The sequence below is a fragment of the Ceratotherium simum genome, chromosome 24 (assembly GCF_057802395.1).
Source record: "Ceratotherium simum simum isolate JZ-2026a chromosome 24, ASM5780239v1, whole genome shotgun sequence".
In the NCBI taxonomy this organism is placed as follows: domain Eukaryota; kingdom Metazoa; phylum Chordata; class Mammalia; order Perissodactyla; family Rhinocerotidae; genus Ceratotherium; species Ceratotherium simum.
In genome coordinates, this window is record NC_141923.1 from 4,669,485 (window position 1) to 4,687,161 (window position 17,677).

Here is a 17,677-nt window from a genome sequence, read left to right on the forward strand (position 1 = left end):
AGCATCACAAAACACTAAGGTGGGTGCCAACATTTTCTGTTTCTCAGATGAGGAAACTGCGGCTGAGAGATCTGGTTGGCAGCGGAGCATGACTGTGACCCAGGACAGCAGGAGAGGTGCGCAGCAGACACTGCGGGCCAGAGCCGCTACCCAGCTCGAGACTGCAGGTCTGGCTGCCGCTTCCCTGAGTCTTGCCTTCCTGGCCTGTAAACAAGAGGGTAGGACTACATATCGTAGCTCTGCTCTTCCTGCTTTAAATTCTGATTTAATGATTACAATATAGACAGAAAAAAATAAAAGATGAAGAAAGCAAAGCTCTGATATCGTATTTATGTAAATAACGAGTACCAGTTCAGCATCCCACAGGGATATGGTGCCCACACCGACTGTTCCCCTTTAAGGTCTCAGAAGACCACTGCTGAGTAAATCAGTCTGTCTGTCTTCATTAAGTGAAGGGAGAGGGGCAGGAAGATGCAGCGCAGTCTGAGATCTCTTAGGCTGTGTTTAGACCACCTGTTCTTCTCTCTGGCTCTCCAGGTGGTAAGCACAGCTAGGTGGTTTGTGGTCTCACAGAGGGGCTCACCAGGGTGTGTGACAGCAGGGCTCCAGGGCCCCCAAGAACAGAGCGGGCACTGCGCTCCTGCAGGGACTGAGGCCCACAAGCTTTGCAGGAGTTTCCGACCCTCAACTCCTCTGGAGGGAACTCAACAAGAGGCCTGGAAGATGCTGCTACTGACACCACCAGGGACGGGGGTGCGAACACATAAACATGCCTCTATGTGGGCTTGAAATGGGGGTCAGCAGGCAAAGACAAGGCCACAGGAAAACCTACACTTCTACTTAATTATAAGTCCACAAAGAAATCAACATCTCAGTTTTTAACTGATATTTCAGAATTGGATTTCAACTCTAATTGGTTTGAAGTATCAGCAAATTACGCAAAATGTAAAAATGCCGAGATCCGACGATGGCCAGTTCTTACTTGTTCCAGTGGGTCTTCGAGTTGCGGTACAAGGATGGAAACATGATGGGCAGAATCTTGGCTGCATTGTCACTGATTAAACTCATAATGTACTCGTTATTCCAGTAATACAGTGCTCGTTCCGCCACCTGCAAAACAGGAGGGCACAACTGTTGTTTGTATGATTAGAAACACTCAAATGTCTTTCCTATTACACCTGTGAATAGGATAATAAATTATGTTGGATTAGAAATTATTTCTACAAATTCAGAATGCTCTAGACCGTAACGCTGAAGAGTCTTCAACAAAGAGGGAGACAATTTCTTGTACATCAAGAACACCATCATTCATTTCTCCATGTATTCAATAAACATTTATGCGACACAATGAGGACATGGTCAGACGAGTTCCTTCCATCCACCCATCCATCCATCTGACACGTGTCTGTGAGCTGTTACACTGCAGTGCCATTTGGCACCGAGAATCCAGCAGGGAACAAGGCGAGGCCTTGCGAAACTTATACTCTAGTGAGGAGGAGACAAGTGATGGGTAAATTACCTTATTTGTCACAAGTGGTAAGTGATGTGGCGAGGGGAGGAGGATAGGAAGTGCTGGGTGTGTGTGTGGAAATGTGGCTTCCATTTGAAATCGGGTGGTCATGGAGCACGTTCCTGAGGAGGGGCCAGAGGAAGGAGAGGGTGTGAGATGACAGGACCAACAGGGAGGGCAACAGGGTGAGCAAATGAGCACAGGGGAACTGGAGGTGCCGAGGCCACTGAAGTGGCTCAGGGCCGGACTGCGCTGGCCAGTTGTAACTGTCGGCAACATATCCACATGTCACGTGGGGCTATGCTGACTCATCTTCCCTCATTCTGCAGGGTCACCAACTCCCTGGAGACCGTGAGGTTTTGTGATTTTTGCCTTGTTCATGTTGAGCTCACAGTAAATATCTGCTCAATGATACAAAAGGATGGGGTCCTCAGTATATCAAATGGAGGCAGGCGACAGGCTGAAAAAGCCACTGGGGGCAACCTTTGAAAGAGCCTGAAGGGTTTAAGAAGGAAATCAGGAAAAGAAAGTAGAAAGTGACTTGACTGAGGCACCCTCTTGCACAGGAAGAGCTATAATTTTTTGTAAAGGGTAAATGGAGATGAATTTACATGTGTCAGAAATAAAAAGCTGGGAGCAGGCCCCGTGGCGTAGCAGTTAAGTGCGCTCGCTCCGCTGCTGGCAGCCCCGGTTCGGATCCCGGGTACGCACCGAAACACCGCTTGCCAAGCCATGCTGTGGGGGCGTCCCATATAAAGTGGAGGAAGATGGGCACAGATGTTAGCCCAGGGCCAGTCTTCCTCAGCAAAAAGAGGAGGACTGGCATGGATGTTAGCTCAGGGCTGATGTTCCTCACAAAAAAAAAGAAAAAAAGAAAAAAAAAGAAAAAAAACATTAAAAAAAAAAAAAAAGAAATGAAAAGCTTACGGAGGGAGAGAATTTCAGAGCTAAATGGTTTTACCATCATATTATCTATAAATATTGATTACTCAGTTGTGAAAAATAAGGTTTTATGCATTTGGGAACACTCTGAACATAAAGACAAAGACAGTTTTACAGAGAAGCCATATTTAATTACTCTCATTAAGAAACATGTTTTCAGTAATGGAGACAAGATGCTAAAGTATCTTAGCATCTTATTTTGAAGTATAATTAAAGTAAAAACTTGAAGGTTACCTTCAAAGTACATGAGAAGCAAAACATGCCCAGCTACACACTGAGACCTATCACCTCCAGAATGGACTCTGAAGTGGCTCCTCTCCCCGCGGCCCCCATACCTGGAAGTGCGGGCTGGAGACACATTTGGCCAACTGCCGGAAGAGAGGCTCCATGATCTTCACAAATTCTGATGGCTCAATCACATCGAGAATCTCCTCTAATTCATTTAAGAACATGACTTCTTTTGGACTGTGGGTCTTTGGCCAGTATTTGAGGAGTGCCATTACCACCTATAGAAGAAATGACACAGTGTGACGCCCACGGCCCCAACTTCTGTGAATTAAGAGGTCTGTTTTCTCGTGAAGGTGTCCTCATTGCAAAGCAACCAAATAAGATGGTATTTTTTTCCTTGTAGAAGGAACACTGATGCAGTAAATTAGTACATGAATTTTTTATCATTAGAGAAATAGGTCTCATTTTATATCTTTAAGAATCACAACTTTAACTTGTAACCCACTCTTGCTGATTAACCACCATTTCAGTAAGAGTCAATTCCTTTAAAAAAATAAGCAGTTAGGAGAGTTTAGAGAGAAAAAGACCAATGGGGAAACACCGAGCATATGAATTCATATATAGGTTTTAGTGCAGAAGTGGCCAGTTCTGAAACAGTTGGCGACATATACATAAACACACAATCCATTTCTTTCTCAAATTAACTGACCATTCGTATTTATTTATACACAAACATATATACATTATGTGTGTGTACACAGTGTCTTCAATTGTGCTAACATATATCAAAAAGAGAGACATGAGATAAGCCGATGTTATTAGCTAACGCCACACGGGGCTGCGGGGGAACCTGGGCTCGGGCCCACACTCCTCTCTGTGCGTGTGACCTGGGGCCGGTTACCAACCCCTCAGTGCCTCAGAGGCACAACAACTCCCACCCCTGGGGCTGCTGTGAAGACTTGATTATTAAATCCACGAAACCACCTGAAAAGTGGGGGCCCCACAGCGAGTGCGTGGCAGCGTGGCCTTAGCTAGGACCCCACCTAGGGAGCATCTGTGCAGCCTGGCGTGGTTTCCAGATTTGTGGGTGCTGGAGGTTATGTTCCTTGCTGAAGTCAGAGAGGCAGCAAGTTTCCACCGGGCAACCCATCTTTCTTTACCATGTTCTTGCATCACAATCGTACCAGTAAAGACTGTCCATCCAAAATACCAGATTTGACTCAATGCAGATTAATAATACTCCTAGACTTTAGCTATTTTAAGTCTAAAATAGTACAACAATGCAAAACAGGCACCTACATATAAGTACATATACATATTTGCACAAGTAAATGTACACTTGCAACCTATTACTTTAAAGCAGCTGTTGAGCCTTGTTACAGAAACTTCTAGAACCACCACCCCAGCCCCTAGCATCAGGACTGCTGTGAAAATCACCACAGATGTTGGTTCTTTCAGACTGGCTGGTGGTTTCCATTCACTAGTCATTTCCAGCTCCACAGATCACATCAACTCACTGTTTAGCAGGCCAGCCTTTTAACGATTACCGTGGTTAAAAACAAGGTGGGTCTTTGAACAACATCTATTTAGAACCTGTTTTGATGCTTTGGGCATAATCTTTTATGATATTACACTTTATAAAACTTTAAAATTTGTAAGAAAGAAAGCTCCTAGTTTTGAAGTCTGACAAAAATTCACAATACAATTGTCTTTATAAGGAATTATTTAGGGGCCGGCCCAGTGGCGTAGTGGTTAAGTGCGAGCGCTCCGCTTCGGCGGCCCGGAGCTCCCAGGTTCGGATCCCGGGTGTGCACCGACGCACCGCTTGTCAAGCCATGCTGTGGTGGCATCCCATCTAAAGTAGAGGAAGTTGGGCACGGATGTTAGCCCAGGGCCAATCTTCCTCAGCAAAAAAGAGAGGAGGATTGGCATCGGATGTTAGCTCAGGGCTAATCTTCCTCACAAAAAAAATAAAATAAAATAAAATAAATTATTTAAAAAATGCATTGTTCAATGATTTTCCTCCTAGTTTTTGCTCACAATCATTATAGACATTTATTGAGTACTAACTATACTCTGTGTGTTGGAACTACTGTTAAAAATATAGCAGATGCAAATCACTTCACAAATTCACTATTTCTGGTCAATTGTCAAAAAGAATTTTATTAGGAGAAATATGTTAATTTGTGAGCTGTATAACAGAACTGATTGAGCTATTCGATGTCTCTGGAAAAGGTATTATGTCTGGAATCAGAGTCTCACGCTATTTGGAAGGACCTATGATCAACACCCAACTGTTTCAGAGTGCAACAGCATTTTGCAGAAGCGGCTGTCTGCTTGGGGAATGCTAATCCAGGGCAACAATGGCTGCTTGCTGCTGGGTACACTTCAGGCAGAGCTTTCCTTTGGAAACTCAATGGGCTGCTCGCTCCCTGGAGAGGGCGGAGGAGGGCAGGCGAGCCCGGGCGTGCATGCCAGCGGCTCCAGCCTGGTGCCCTGGGGAGCCTCCTGTCCTGGCACACCAGGGAAAAACAGAGTTCCCACCAGGCCATGAAGTAAAACTCGATTAGCCTAAAGAGACAGGTGGGCAAAAATGGAACATGGATTTACCTCTGCACTCTATCTGATGAACTTCTGCTCCTCTTATAATAATAGTGAACATGTTCAATGTGCCAGAAGGCTTTTGAGCACTGTACACAGTTTGCAAATAAAAAGTATTAATTACAGATTACAAACATCTTTTAAACAGGTCGTACTTCAAAAATTCCCCACCTTGGCCCCACGCTGACTCCAGGAGTGCCCTGCGTGCGGCGCATGTGTGCGGCGCATGTGTGCGCCAAGTGTTCTTCTCAGTGCCGCATGTGGACACACCTTCACAAGAGTCTACGCTTTCATCTGACTTTTTTTTTTTTTTTTTTTGGTGAGGAAGATCAGCCCTGAGCTAACATCCATGCTAATCCTCCTCTTTTTGCTGAGGAAGACCGGCTCTGAGCTCACATCTATTGCCAATCCTCCTCCTTTTTTTCCCCCAAAGCCCCAGCAGATAGTTGTATGTCACAGTTGTACATCCTTCTAGTTGCCGTACGTGGGATGCGGCCTCAGCATGGCCGGACAAGCGGTGCGTCAGTGCGCACCTGGGATCTGAACCTGGGCCGCCAGTAGTGGAGCGCACACACTTAACTGCTAAGCCACGGGGCCAGCCCTTCATCTGACTTTTGACAAGCTTTCCATGCTGAAGTAAGACCAACTGGCCTTTGTATTTTCATAATATGTGAATTTCAACGGAAGGAATTTACTGAGGCGAAGGTCTGAACGTTTTCAATGTGCAGAAATTAAATCCGCTGTCTACAGTCGATAGAGTACTGCTATTATCTGTGCTGTAGGAAATTAAGAAATGAAGTGATTCTGGGTGGAAATACCAGGGCCTGGGTGTGTGGGGGCTTGGAGCATCTTTTTGTTTGTGCCAAGGCCAAGTTTTCTACCCACGATTTAAGATAGAAGGACCCAACCGAAGCCAGCACACCGTCTCTCACCTTCTTTTAGACAATTGCAACTAAAAGTTCTCACTCTTCAAAGTTATTTTAGCTTTATTAGTGGGAATTAAAACCATTCATAAACTTCCATATTACTTTTAGGCAGAAGGGACAACAGGGTGTAACCCACTCACTGAGCCTTGCTGGGGCAGGACTAGGATTCATGCTCTGAGGACATGGGCAGGACCTGAGGTGCTGAGGTGGGTGCTCGGTGGGAGAAGCTTAGTCTACATAAACATAGTGTAACATCTGGTGAATCCTTTAGCCACTGGAGAGTGTGAGAAATACGTACAAAGAAAAATCATAAAACAAAATGGCATGCTTTTCCTCTCCTCCCATATTTTTCTTTCCCCTTTTATTTTTGAAGTAGGAAAAGGACATGAGCGTGTGTCAGGATTCTTTACATAGCACTTTCTCCAGTAAAAATTCTCACCCTTTAGTTTGGAGAAGACCTTCAAATACAGACAGAGGAATTAGGACGTGTCACCACTGGAGAAACAATATTAAAAAAGGCCTTTGTATTACTAGTGTCGTCTCATTTTTCTTTCCCTACCTAAACTTCGGTTTAGTTATGGAGGATAAAAATAACATATCCTTACCCTGAACTGGAGTAAATGCTTTGTGTTTGATATTGAAATCTAATAAGATTCAGTACATTTCCTTGGGGGCTTCCAGAATCTCAGACAGAGCTGAGGCATAGGCATGAGGAGACCCCAGGGAGGATGGTGCAGGGACGGGTCACCTCTGCAGCCCCTGTCACCTCTGCAGCCAGCAGCTGAGGCATAGGCGTGAGGAGACCCCGGGGAGGAGGGTACAGGGACAGGTCACCTCTGTAGCCCCTGTCACCTCTACAGCCAGCAGCTGAGGGATGTGATCAAGGGCTTTTCCTGAATTTGTGGGTGAGATGGGGGAGTCTACACCCAGAATTTAGACGCTTAAAAGAAAGCAGAGATCAGAAGCCAGTTTACCTCAGGAATACAGTATTAAGAATTTCTCAGGTATTTTCACTATAAAAATTACAATCTCACAAGAAAACTGTGAAAGACTGCTAAAGGGACAGAAAAGATGCAGGAATTACAATATTTACCTTCTCTATCCCAATAGTAACTTTTAAAAGAGTACTCAAACATTTAAACTGGCACCTAATACTTCTCACTTTGTTACTCAATAGTAAAAAACCACCCAATTAAAAAATGGGTAATGGATTTAAAGATATTTCTTCAAAGAAGAATCCACAAATGGCCAACATGCACATGAAAAGATATCCAACATCATTAGTCATTAATGAAAAGCAAATAAAAAATCACAAATGAGATACCACTTCACATTCACTAGGATGACTGTAATAAAAAAAAAGAAAAATAACAAGGGTTGGAGAGGATGTGGAGAAACTGGAACCCTTGTGCACTATTGATGGGAATGTAAAATGGTGCAGCAGCTGTGGAAAACAGCATGGCTGTTCCTCAAAGAGTTAAACATAGAATTACCACATGATTCAGCAATTCCACTTCTGGGTATATACCCAAAGGAATTGAAAGCAGGGACTTGAAGAGATATTTGCACACCCATGCAGCATTATTTACAATAGCCAAAATGTGAAAACAACTCAAGTGTCCATTGACATGTGAATGGATCAACAAAATGTGGTATATCCATACAACAGAATACCATTCAGCCATAACAAAAAATGAAGTTCTCATACATGCCACAGTACAGATGAATGCTGAGGACATTATGCTGAGTGAAATAAGCCAGTCACAAAAGGACAAGTTGTGTATGATTCCACTTATATGAGGTACTTAGAACAGTCAAATTCATCAAGACAGAAAGTAGACTAGAGATTACCAGGGGCTGAGGGTAGGAGAAGTGGGGAGTTATTATTTAACTGGTACAGAGTTTCTGCTTGGGGCCATGAAAATGTTTTGGAAATAGTGACAGTTGCACAACATTGTGAATGTAATTAATGCCACTAAACTGTACAGCTAAAATAGAAAATTTTGTGTTATATATATGTTACCACAATTAAAAATATTAATAATGTAATATACCAAAAACCACTGACTTGTACATTTTAAATGGGTGAGCTGTATGGTAGGTGAATTATATCTCCAAGCTGTTAAAAAAGCATATTTAACTGCTTCAACTTGTACCTGAGACACCTGACTTTGTTACAATAAAGATAAAAATGCCAAGAAATTTAGAAATCTAAACACTAAATGGTAACATTCACTTGTGATGCAATGATCATAAAATAGTTACACTTGGGGCCGGCCCGGTGGCGTAAGCGGTTAAGTGCGCACGCTCCGCTGCGGCGGCCTGGGGTTCGCCGGTTTGGATCCCGGGCACGCACCAACACACCGCTTGTCGAGCCATGCTGTGGCGGCGTCCCATATAAAGTAGAGGAAGATAGGCATGGATGTTAGCCCAGGGTCAGTCTTCCTCAGCAAAAAAAGAGGAGGATTGGCAGATGTTAGCTCAGGGTCGATCTTCCGCGCGCGCGCGCATACGCATACACACACACGCACGCACGCACGCACGCGCACACACACACACACACACAGTTAACACTCTTAACTGGGAAAGAAGTTTCCGGATAGTAAAACCTCTTTAGTACAAGCATTTTGAACCCTCACTACAATTCCTCTGACTGAAGTCAGTTAAATACGTTGTTAAACCAAGAGCCATGAACGTATTAAACTGCACACGATTTATCAGCCACGCCTGCTAAAGTGCTGTGTTCAAAGCAGTCAAGTGCAATAAGGGACAAGATGGTGACCTCATTACATAAAATAATCACAATAGAGGCAATAGAGGAACTTGTAATTAAAATGACCACACTTTGAAAACCTATAACACATGAACGACATCAGTCTATTTATTAGTATTTTAACAAGATGAAAAACTGTCTGCACAGCTCTTTGGTGTGAAGCAGACATATTGGGATATTTACATTTAGCAAAACACACACATTACATTACAAGGCCCTGGCAGAGAGGGTCTACTTACTGGTTCAGTGAGGGTGCTGTCCTTTTCTAAAAACTGCACTACACAGTACGCCAGCTAAAAAGTAAAAGGAGAAAAAGTATTAACATTCCATTTTAACATGGAAGTGCTGCCGTGTTTCTTCCAATGTCACAGTTAAACGCCTTCCTCTGCTGAGACAAGTGATCAGGTGCTGTCCCTGGCGTGCCCCCCAGCTGGGCAGCGTGGGCTCCCCTCCACAGGCTCTGCAGGAGGCTCTGAGTGGGCCTCTCAGAGAGGGACCCAAGACCAATGTGCAACAAACCATGCTCCCCATTGCGGCTGACGGCACATCGAAGAGCTAAAGAAACCAGGAAACAGCCTTCTAGACCAACGCCAACGTGGCAGCCCGGGTTTGCTGGGGATTTTTCTTGTGGTCTTTTTGGAGATTGTAATGAACAAGTAACCTAACAGCTGGGAAAAACCGAATTAAAATCTTGTTCCATCTTAAATCTCCGAACTATTAATTTCTTCTACAGAACAATTAACTTGATAACAACAGGGCTGGGTGTAAAGATATTACCAGATAATAGTAACCAGAGAAAAAACTAAGTAAAATATTTCCCAGGAAGCCAACGTCATTAGAATCATCTAGAGAATATACTTTCTGTAATTTATCCCACACTGAAAACTCCCGCGGTCAGGCCTTCAGAATGGAGCTCCCTGGGTTCTTAAACACGCGCTGGCGTGCCTCCTGGGCGCCAGGCCCTGGGCTGAGCCACCAGTGAACCAGCACGCTGACTGCAGCTGCAGGAGGGGGCCTCCCCCAACCCCCCAGCACACTGCAGTCAGTGGAGCTGAAGTGCTGTCTACACAGAACTTAGAAGAATAAGAGTGAAGGAAAAACCAAACCTCCTGGGTAAACACCGCCAACTAACCAGCAGTTAGTAACCACTTATGGACAATTTTTCAGTATAACTGTCATTAGATTTTTGAAAAGTTTTTCAAATCCACAGCTTAAAAGAAACCAAAAAACTTTTTCATAGGCCATGGACATATAGGCTTTTCCCTTAAGGTAACAGATTTTAAATTATACTACAGAAAACTCTCCTCTGAGACATCCTCCTGGACTTGAAAATAATTTTGAAATTCTCCATTCCTAATTTTCTGGTTTCTGATTTTCTTAAAAGGAATCTCTTTGTACCCTCTATCCTTTCACTCATTACCAGAACCTTGATACCTGAGTCAACAGTGTGATATAAGGAAAAAAACACTCCCAGTTAAAAGGCTGGGATTCAATAGCGTGCGTTAACACTGTTCAAGTGAAGACAGCTGTGCTAACGAGTGACCCCCCCACACCATGTCATTGTTGGACCCCCTTACCTGTGGATGGTAGACACTCAGAGATTTCACTTTGTGCAAAGGGAGCAACACCTTCAATAAGAAAATCTTGTGCTCTTCTTTTAGTGGTAAGGCAAACCCATTAATTATACTGTGAAAACAGAATTTATTCCAAGTTTGAATATTTAAAAAAATATCTTGCTGTTTTTCTTTCAGTTTTTTCCAGCATGAAAACCAACAAGCAAAATATATGTTTCAGAAAAAGAAGGATTATCAGCAGAAATTAAAAAGAAAATTAAATACATTCAAGGAAGCACAGTCATTTTTATCTTGCAACTACAGGATAATTTTAAAATTCTGGGCTTACAGGGTGTTAGCCAGAACAGCAGCAGTCTCTGGGGGCAAAACCTCCTTCCTTAGACCACAAACACCAAGCAGTTCAGCAGGACCCCAGCACCTTCCCCTGGCCTTCAGCCATCTTTAGGAATTCGCACTTTCCCAGAGAAATTCTGGCTTATTATTCGGATGCTGGCAGAACAGAGTCTGAATGTGCAGAATGGGCATTGGTTAAAAATCAGCAAGAAAGCTGTTCCCTTCTGCAGGGAAAGGGGGTCCTACTCTTAACCCCCAAACTGAAGTTTTTGTCTGTTAACAGCAAGTAGTTCATCTGTTCGGTTTTCTCATTAGGCAAGTGCAGATAAACGTTACTGAGAGCTACAGAAGCAGTTAAAGCAATTTCTAAATCAGTCCTCTGTCATTCACAAATCTCAGGCACGTGAGTGCTGCAGGAAGGGTCAGTCTTAAATGGCCATCAAGGATGATATGCTCACTCACATGGGGGTAAACCCTCACGATCAAAGGCCTCTTCTGAAAGGATAAAATAACCAATCCTAGGAGGGGGAGGAGCCCAGAGGCCTGTGTGTGCCATGTGGGCAGGCTGTGCTGACACTACACAGTTCTCCCTAGCCTCACAACAACCTAGGAGGTGAATATGTGTCTTCCCATTTCATAGATACAGAAGCAAACAGGGGCTGAGTAAGGTCGTACAACTAGAAAGAGCACCCACTCTACCGCTCACTACACCCTACTGAGAGGCCCGAGTGTGCTGGAACCAGTGAGGGAGAATTCTCCACGAGGACTAACACTTCTTCAAATTATACCTAAAACAGCAAGGACAGTTTTTCTCAGAACTCCTGGGCAGGACCGCAGATCCACCAGATGACAAGAGTGACCCTTGAGAAAAGCTTCTGGTGCTCAAATACTTTTGGGAGTCGCTAGATTAAACCAGAGTTCACAGGTTTCTTCCCCACAGGGTTTCTCAGAACCGTTAGTTGCTAATACACGAAATCTCCAAGAAAGGCTTGGAGAAAAAGCACTGCCAAGCTCATGTGGCCACAGAACCCCAAGGAACTCTGTCTGGGAAACAGTGGATCAGGTAGGTGATCTAATATAAAATCTATAGGTCATCGATTTAAAAAAAAAATCATTGATTTAAAAAAGTTCTAGCAAGCAAAAACTTTACTTGTATTAAGATGATGAAATTTTTGAAATGTTAATTATAAGTATACATATGAATAATTTATAAAATCAAAGCAATTTGAAATATTAGCATTTACTCAATTCCCTAAATGTACAATAAATGATCTATTCTTCTTAATGTAACTATTTTTAACATTGCCCTTGAGGAAATAACTGAAATTGTGATTCCATAGTAATGCTATTGAGGTATACGCAATAGAATCTACATAAGAACCACACAAATGGGAGATTTGTCATTTAGTGTGTTTGAATCCAAAAGCTCCTCAACTCCTTCCATTAAGTGTGATCTTATTTTAGTTCTTTTTGAGAATGGTTTAAATTGCTTTGCTTTGGGGAGAGGGGTAGTTGAACTCAATGGCTTGGATCATTCTGGCATAAATTCCATCTCAAGCCATTCGTTACCAATAACAGAGATAACGTACCTTCCCAATATTTCCAGTAATTCTGCTATGCCATTGTGATGCTCTGTTTCATAAATAAACCTAGAAAAGGCAATGTGTCATTTAGAATTAGACAGTGAAATAATAGCTAGGGAAACTAAAATCCTCTTAATAAGAAAACGATGCTTTTAGGAGAAAAACCACGTAGCCAGGCAACACTAAGCACATCTATTTGTGAAGACCACCCCAGGGGCACCACTCATTGTGACAAAACAAACTCCTCAAAGCCTGGACATGGGAATACCTGGAAGACAGAGAGCTCAGGCTTGCTCAAATTTTTCCCCAACATTTTATTTTGAAAGTTTCAAACACAAAGAAAAGTTGAAAGAATTTCACAGTGAGCACTGATATTTCAACCACCCAGACTAGACAACGAACAATGTGCTGTTTATCACATATGCATCCATCAATCCCTCTATCCATCCCTTAACCCATCTTATTTTATTCTGCATTTCAACATGAGCTGACGTCTGACTCAATTTTATAGCCTCCAACATTTCGCCAAGTCTCTGCAAGGGGATAGTTCTTCCTTACCACTTGGGCTGTCTTGCCTACCTCCCCACTGACACCCCCGCATTTCCCCTAAGCTGCATCAAGCACCATCTTCTGAATCTGAGAAGCCTCTCCCGCTGGAACCACTGTGTGTACATCCTGGGGCTCCTGCAGCACTCCCCCCACCCTGGGTTGGCCTGAGGTCAAGGACCAGGACTTTTCCTCACTTTGTCCCTGGTGCTAGGATCGAGCCTGGCATCTGTCTGATGCTTGAAAGATGTCTGTTGAATAAACTGAGGCCACTGAGAGGGAACAGGGACTGGAAACAGGAAAACACCTTCCCCCTCAAGGCACTTCCTCAGAAATAACCCGCCCCCGCCCCACATCCTTGCTCACCTGGAGTTAGTCTAAACCAATACGAGCGGCGTATTCTGCCTGAAGTGAAAGAGGTGTCTGAAAAAGGTTCCTGTCTATCAGATGAAAACTACTAGTTTAGAGACAACTCTAAGCCGAAAATAAGAGTTTGTGATGATTAAAAATTTGACTCTGAAGTTTCACTGTCACTGTTTGAAGCAAATGGAACAGCGACCTTTAGGTCAAGAACAGGGCAAACACCCATAAGACGTGAACTATTCCTGTAGAACGGGCCTTCTTGTTTCCATATCCCCGAATAACCAGAAGTCACTGAGGGGCTAGTGCTTGAACTAGGCTCTGAAGGAGGATTCTGACAGATTTTTAAAAATGGGGGCATGCGAGGGGGAGAGAATTCGTTTGGCTGGAACAAAGGTCTGTGGCATGGAGCAGGAGGTAGGTGATGGGTGGGGAGGTGGGCAAGGCAGATGTGCGGAGCGGCTCCATGCCAGCTTAGACAGGTTCAGACTCAAGCCCACAGGCATCAGGGGTCAGAACCACTGAGCAGGGAGTTACCGTGACGGACAGGGCAACCTGGGTGGTGAGTAAGGGCGGCAGGTTACACGGCAGGTGAAGCATCCCTGCCGCCATCACACACATCCCATCGCCCTCGCTGCTGCACCTGCCTGGGACTGGAAGCTGGCTCCAAGTGGAAGTCACGGCTTTGCGGATGTCCACACTGAGAAGTACTTTAATTTACGAAACTCAACCTGAAGGCTCCCTTTTGCTTCACTTGTTTTATTTAAAATACTTAAAACAGTTTTAATGTACAAAGTCATAGCTTTGTTTATAGTGCAACCAAGCAACTTCAGTTAAAGACTTCTCTCATCTATAACCTGGAGAGCTGGGAAAGCTGCAGGTCGCACGAGGCTCCCAAAGATCTGGGGTGGTCAGCTCTGAGCCTCTGAAATACAGAAGCGCCTGAACCCCTCGGCATTGCTTTTGATCTCTTTCCACCAGCTTTAACATTTAAATATGGATGGCTTTTAGTTATAAGGTTTTAGTTATTTGGTTTTCCTAAATCAACACTACTATATTCTTATTGAGAAATTCTTAATTTCTAGTTCTTTTAACCTGATTTGAAGTAGGTATTAAAAAAAGAGAAAATAAGTATAACTCCCCTTGTTACTTTTCCAGATGAAGTCATAAAGACCTGTGGAGGGCAGGCTAGAGTGTTTCTTACTCTTTCAGCAAAAAAGAATTAGGACTCGCCAAAAACTGAGCCAGAACCTGCTTGTCGTAGACCGTCTCCAGGATGGCCGCCATCAATTCCTCTCCTCCCTGTAGAGTGTGTTCTGCGCCTCACGTGAAGAGGTGGAGTCTATTTCCCCTCCCTTTGAATCTGGGCTGTCCTGGGACTCGCTTTGACCAATACAAAGGGTAGAGGTCAGTCTGACAAAGGGTAGAGGTCAGTCTGTACCACTTCTGGGCCAACCTTTAGAGGACTGGCAGCCTCTACTTTTGCCCTCGGGGAAGCCAGCTGTGGCTGTGAGAAGTGACCTGAGCCACTGTGGACATTCCAGCCCTCGCAGACACTCTGTGGAGCAGAAGAACTGTCCCTGCAGCCCAGTTTTTACAGAATTGTCAGAAATAGTAAATTGTTGTTGATGAGCCACACAATTGTTGTTGATAAGTCGTGGGGTGGTTTGTTATGCAGCAAAGAGAACTGAAGCCCTGCTCTTCCTTGTCACCTAACCTTCAGGTTCCCGTTTGCCAAAACAGGCATCAGTTATCTAGAGCTCTGTTTAACTCACTGCTTAAAAACGCTGATTAGAATGAGCAACTATAGAAATAAATAGGAACTTTACATTAACACTTTCAATAAGTTGAACCAGACAATGTTTGAAACATTCTTTTTCTTACAAGATACAGTTGTGCCATGTAGAACTTCAATGAGCCGAATACATCTCTCAAGATCTTTCTCCTTAATTTTTTCTCACATGAAACAAGGAGGCAGTGGTGTTGAAGGTGGGGACCCAAACCAATTATGGAATCTACATATATGCTCACTCGTGAGTGTATATATCAAGAATGGCAACTATAGGAAAGATTACTAAAAGACAAAACAAAAATACCACACTCGAGCACTGAGCACTTAGTAAGAACTGAACTAAACTATGTATAGTAACTTTTAAATAATAATCTAAGTATTTCAGTTATTAAATTAAGGTTCTTTTTTTTTTTATAATTTTATTTATTTATTTTTTCCCCCAAAGCCCCAGTAGATAGTTGTATGTGATAGTTATACAGCAACTGCACATCCTTCTAGTTGCTGTATGTGGGACTCGGCCTCAGCATGGCCGGAGAAGCGGTGCGTCGGTGTGCGCCCGGGATCCGAACCTGGGCCGCCAGCAGCGGAGTGCGCGCACTTAACCGCTAAGCCACGGGGCTGGCCCTAAATTAAGGTTCTTGAAGGTCTGAGATATTTTCTACTTCTTTAATGCAGGTGTTGCTTTGTGACTCTGTTATCTGAACAAAACCTACGTGTTTAGGAAAAAAACCCACTTTATGTAGAGCTTTAATTTTAGGCCTAAAAGACTGGAATTTAAATTGTACCTGTTCCTTGTTGTTTAAATGGTGTATACTATGTTTTGATAGATTAATACATCAGCCAAATAATGACCTTGTGAGAAAGGAAGTGTGACGCCAAGAGATATAAAATAAGAATATCGCATCTGGGAAACATGACGTCATCCTCTGACTACAGTCGGAGTGTCCAGCCCTGGGCTCCTTTACGTAAATGGGATGTGGGGAAGCTGCAAGTTCAAAGGAAAGCCACACAAACTGGAAGGCTCTAACACCAAGATGTCATATCGAGTGCGAAGATAAGGAGGAGGAGCTGGACCCTGATGACCGCAAAAGGGCAGGCAAGGGAGACTTCAAGACTGGGTTGCACGCCAGGCCCAGGCTGGTAAGAGGACCAGGGAACTGGTGCCTAATTTCCCGAGAGGGCTGTGGGCCTCAGCTGTGGGATCTTAGTTCCCGTCTATCCGTCTGTCTCGTCTCCCCCTTTCTTTTCCCTTCTCCGTCATGGCGACTGAGAAGAGACCTGCCTGGCTTCCGCGGTGCTCTGGCCAACACTTCCGGACCGCCCTCTCCAGGGCACAGCCTGCGCCGTCATCCTTACTCTGGCACTGCATCTAGACTACGTGAAACCTGCCCGCTTTCTTAGCTCACAGAGGGACGCCCCTCAACGCTAGGATTTGTCACTACCTTGAGCCACCCTGGAGTCAGGGGCCTTAGAGGTAAGCCGTCTCGAGAAGCCAAAATTCATAGAATAAACTTCTCATTTAGTAGGCTTTCCAGGGACAGATGAGAAACAACATTAAGTGTTTCATCCATCAGCATTTACTTAGTGCCACTCGGGCCAGGCATGAAGCTGGCATTGGGGGATGTGCGTTAAAGCAGCCGACATGATGCCTGCCCTCACAGGGAGGCTTTTTGGTGAGGGGATGTTTCTGGAAGCCTTGGAGGTAAGGTTGAGGAGAAGGGCTGGTGGAAAAGAACGTTCCAGGAGGATCAAACAAGGCTGTCAAGGCGCTGGTATGGAAGGAGCCTGGAGTGTGAGCAGAGAGGCAGACTACAAGGAAGGCCGGCCTGGACCTGGGGCATCCCAGGGCCTCACCCAGGACTTGTACCTATTCATCCAAAGGGCATCAGTCATCAGTGTGACTCCGACGCGGCAGCAGACACGAAGGGATGTCAGCAGGTCAGAGGGGTGTTAAGACTTATAAGAATCAACAAGAAGTGGCGACTGGGATGGGGAGGAGGGGTGTGTGAGGGGCCAAGAGGTCTAATCATACTGCACTTGGAATGTTATGGAACATTCTTTCATGAGCCATGGGGCTGCGAGCCCCTCTAGGTAAACCCAGACAGCACAACTTTTGCGACCAGCTTCCCAGCCTACCAGCCTCTGTGGTCCTGCCAGCCTAGGGACAGCTGTGATGGCTGGAAAGCTGCCCTGCCTCTGCGAGCTGCTTCCAGCAGGGTCTCCTTTGCCCTTGGTGCACCGGGGAGTCTCCAAACCTCTGATCTAAGTTCTCAGATCTTCTGAGATTTTCTAAAGATTTACTGCTTCCCTCCTCACTCCTTCCTTTGACCGCGTTTATAGAGGAAGAATGAAGTAATGTGCAGGTGGAAGGGAACAGTTGGCTTCGACAGATCAATTCATCCACATTCCAGAGGGAAGCACACTCAGGTTAACTGCACATTTCAGTAAAAACCCAAACAAAGGAAGGACATGTGGTGAGGTGCTGGGGAGGGGGTGAAGTAGGGGAGTG

At 44.5% G+C, this 17,677-nt stretch overlaps 1 protein-coding gene across 8 annotated transcripts in view; it reads right to left on the minus strand.

The window, feature by feature from the left end:
• The window catches only part of PPP2R5C (protein phosphatase 2 regulatory subunit B'gamma), a 146,340-nt gene that overhangs the window by 17,083 nt on the left and 111,580 nt on the right, over positions 1-17,677 (minus strand). For all 8 annotated transcript variants that reach the window (XM_087447924.1, XM_087447928.1, XM_087447927.1 and 5 more), the window contains 5 exons: positions 12,477-12,536; positions 10,558-10,666; positions 9,220-9,273; positions 2,788-2,958; positions 983-1,110 (listed from right to left, as the gene is read on the minus strand). In XM_087447924.1, the coding sequence (XP_087304050.1) occupies positions 983-1,110; positions 2,788-2,958; positions 9,220-9,273; positions 10,558-10,666; positions 12,477-12,536 (522 nt within the window). The remainder of the gene's footprint in view (positions 1-982; positions 1,111-2,787; positions 2,959-9,219; positions 9,274-10,557; positions 10,667-12,476; positions 12,537-17,677) is intronic.